This window comes from Elephantulus edwardii, unplaced genomic scaffold (assembly GCF_000299155.1).
Source record: "Elephantulus edwardii isolate Elephantulus edwardi_28Jun2011 unplaced genomic scaffold, EleEdw1.0 scaffold00510, whole genome shotgun sequence".
Taxonomy (NCBI): domain Eukaryota; kingdom Metazoa; phylum Chordata; class Mammalia; order Macroscelidea; family Macroscelididae; genus Elephantulus; species Elephantulus edwardii.
Window position 1 is genome coordinate 58,604 of NW_006400260.1, and position 2,501 is coordinate 61,104.

General features: G+C 62.4%; 1 protein-coding gene across 1 annotated transcript; it reads right to left on the reverse strand.

The window, feature by feature from the left end:
• Positions 1–846: 846 nt before the first annotated feature.
• Positions 847–2,232, reverse strand: CHRM1 (cholinergic receptor, muscarinic 1). The gene has a single exon (XM_006903105.1). It carries the CDS (start codon positions 2,230–2,232, stop codon positions 847–849), a length of 1,386 nt encoding a protein of 461 aa, XP_006903167.1.
• Between the last annotated feature and the right edge of the window lie 269 nt (positions 2,233–2,501).

Below are 2,501 nucleotides of genomic sequence, written 5' to 3' on the forward strand. Positions count from 1 at the left end.
CCATCTAGGGGTGGCTGTGAGGCAGGGAGGGAGAGCAGGGGGACTTTTGGGGGGCAGGGATATGGGTGTAGGAGACAGCAGGCACCCCGCCACTCACTCCCAGGAAAATGACATAGTGGAGAAAGTGGTGGGGCGCCTGAAGCTGCCCCAGAACTCTCTGTGTGACCAGCCAAGCTCATCCCCTCTGGTGTCATTGTCCTAGTGAAGGCTTGGACCTGCTGCCTGTGGGGTGACTACACGGCGATGCTCTGGGAGCAATTGTAGGGAGGCTGGACAATGCTGGAGAGTGTGCCCAGGGCCTGGTGGTCAGTCTCTGCCTACCTAGGGAGGGAGGAAGAGGGTGGCCCCCCCAGTCAGGGGATGCCCCCTCCCAACCTCACTTTCCGTTTTCAGTGGTTGGTGTCAGTTCCCCACGTTGACCTCCAGGGGGAGTCATCTCCCACTGCAACCTGGACCAGCCACTGCGCCAGGGAAAGAGTGTAACATTAAACCATTTTTCTCCAGGTCCGCCCTGCTGGCTCCGGTCTTCCTGCCTAAGGGCAAACAAGGAGTCCAGAGCCCGGATCCTCCTCCCGGGCCTTCTTCCTGGTGGAGCACCCATTCCCGCTCAGCAGAGTACCGAAAAAACCAGTTCCCCGGGTTCTGCTCCCTGTCTGGGAATAGCAAAGTTTGGAAAGTTGGCCGGGTCTCTCAAAGGCGGCCCAGGAAGGTGACCCAGGGGACCTGGGGGAGCCCGGGTGAGGCCTGAGCTGGGCCCTGCGGCTGAGGGCACAGCCTGAGCCCGCTCTCCACCGGCCTCTCTTGGCTTCTGGGCTGGAGGGATGCAGGCAAAAGGGGGGGGGGCCCTCAGCACTGGCGGGAGGGGGTGCGGTGCACAGAGCCTGGGCGCTTGGGGATCTTGCGCCAGCGTCGTTTGTCCCAGCGGCAGAGCAGCAGCAGGCGGAAGGTGTCCCGGAAGGCTTTGTTGCAGAGTGCATAGCACATGGGGTTGACGGTGCTGTTAACGTAGCAGAGCCAGTAGCCCAGCTCCCACAGGGTCTCGGGAACACAGTCCTTACAGAAGGTGGACACCAGCACCATGATGTTGTACGGCGTCCAGGTGAGGATGAAGGCCAGCAGGATGGCGCTCAGGGTCCGAGCCGCCTTCTTCTCCTTGACCAGCGAGAAGGTCTTGCGCTTGGCCAGCTGCTCCTTCCCGCGAAGCTTCTGGCCCTTGCCGGCTCGCTCGCGCCCCTTCCTGGTGGGCCTCTTGACCGTGTTTGGGGAGCTCCGCGGGGGCTGCTGCTTGGCAGGGGCCGGCGCCTCGGGGTCCACCATGGGCATCTTGATCACCACCTCGGAGCCAGTCTCCTCGCCCTCCGAGGACGTGAGGGACTCCATGGAGCCTTCGTCTTCCTCCTCTTCCTCCTTCCAGCTGTAGGCCTGCAGCAGTCGGGGTGCCCGGCAGCAGCGGCAGCAGCGCCCCGGAGGGGTCTCGGGGGAGCCCTCTGCTCCCGGCTGGGACCGCTCTGAGCTGCTGCTGCTGCCACCCCCCTTGCCCGGGGTCTCCGAGCCCTGCAAGGCCGCCAGCTCCCGGGCCCGGTTCTCGGTCTCCCGGTAGATACGCCAGTAGAGTGTGCACATGACCGTGACCGGGAGGTAGAAGGCGGCCATGGCCGTGCCAAAGGTGATGATGGGCTGGGAGAGAAACTGGATGTAGCACTCCCCGGCCATCACGGTCCGCTCGCCCACCAGGTACTGCCAGAAGAGGATAGCCGGGGCCCACAGGACGAAGGAGACCAGCCAGGCCAGGCCAATCATGAGGGCCGCGCGGCGGGGCGTGCGCTTGGCCCGGTAGCTCAGGGGCCGTGTCACGGAGAAGTAGCGGTCAAAGCTGATGAGCAGCAGGTTCATGACGGAGGCATTGCTGGCCACGTAGTCCAGGGCCAGCCAGAGGTCACAGGCCAGCGTGCCCAGGACCCAGTGGCCCATGAGCAGGTAGGTGGTGTAGAGGTTCATGGAGAAGGTGCCGATGATGAGGTCGGCACAGGCCAGGCTCAGCAAGAAATAGTTGTTGACCGTCTTGAGCTCCGTGTTGACCTTGAAGGAGATGAGGACCAGCAGGTTGCCTGTCACCGTGGCCAGGGACAGGAGGCCAGTGGTGATCCCGATGAAGGCCACTTGCCAGGGACCCTTTCCCGGTGCCAGGACGGTGATGTTGGGGCTGACAGCGGGTGGGGCCGAGGCGTTCATGGCGGCCAGGCGGGACAGGGAGGCAGTCCCTTCCTCCAGGGGGGCTGTGGGGCTTCCTCAGTGGTAAATCATCACCTGTAAGGAGAGGACATGGTGGGTAGGGCCAGCTGGATAGCTCAGAAAGTCCTAGGGAGAAAATGTAAACAGTTCACGTTCAAATGCTAATTTAATGATTGGAAGTTCAAACCTACCCAAGGATGCTCAGTGAAAGGCCAATTTAACAGCATCACCTTCTCTGGGACATCTCTGTACTGTCCTGGAATGAGTTT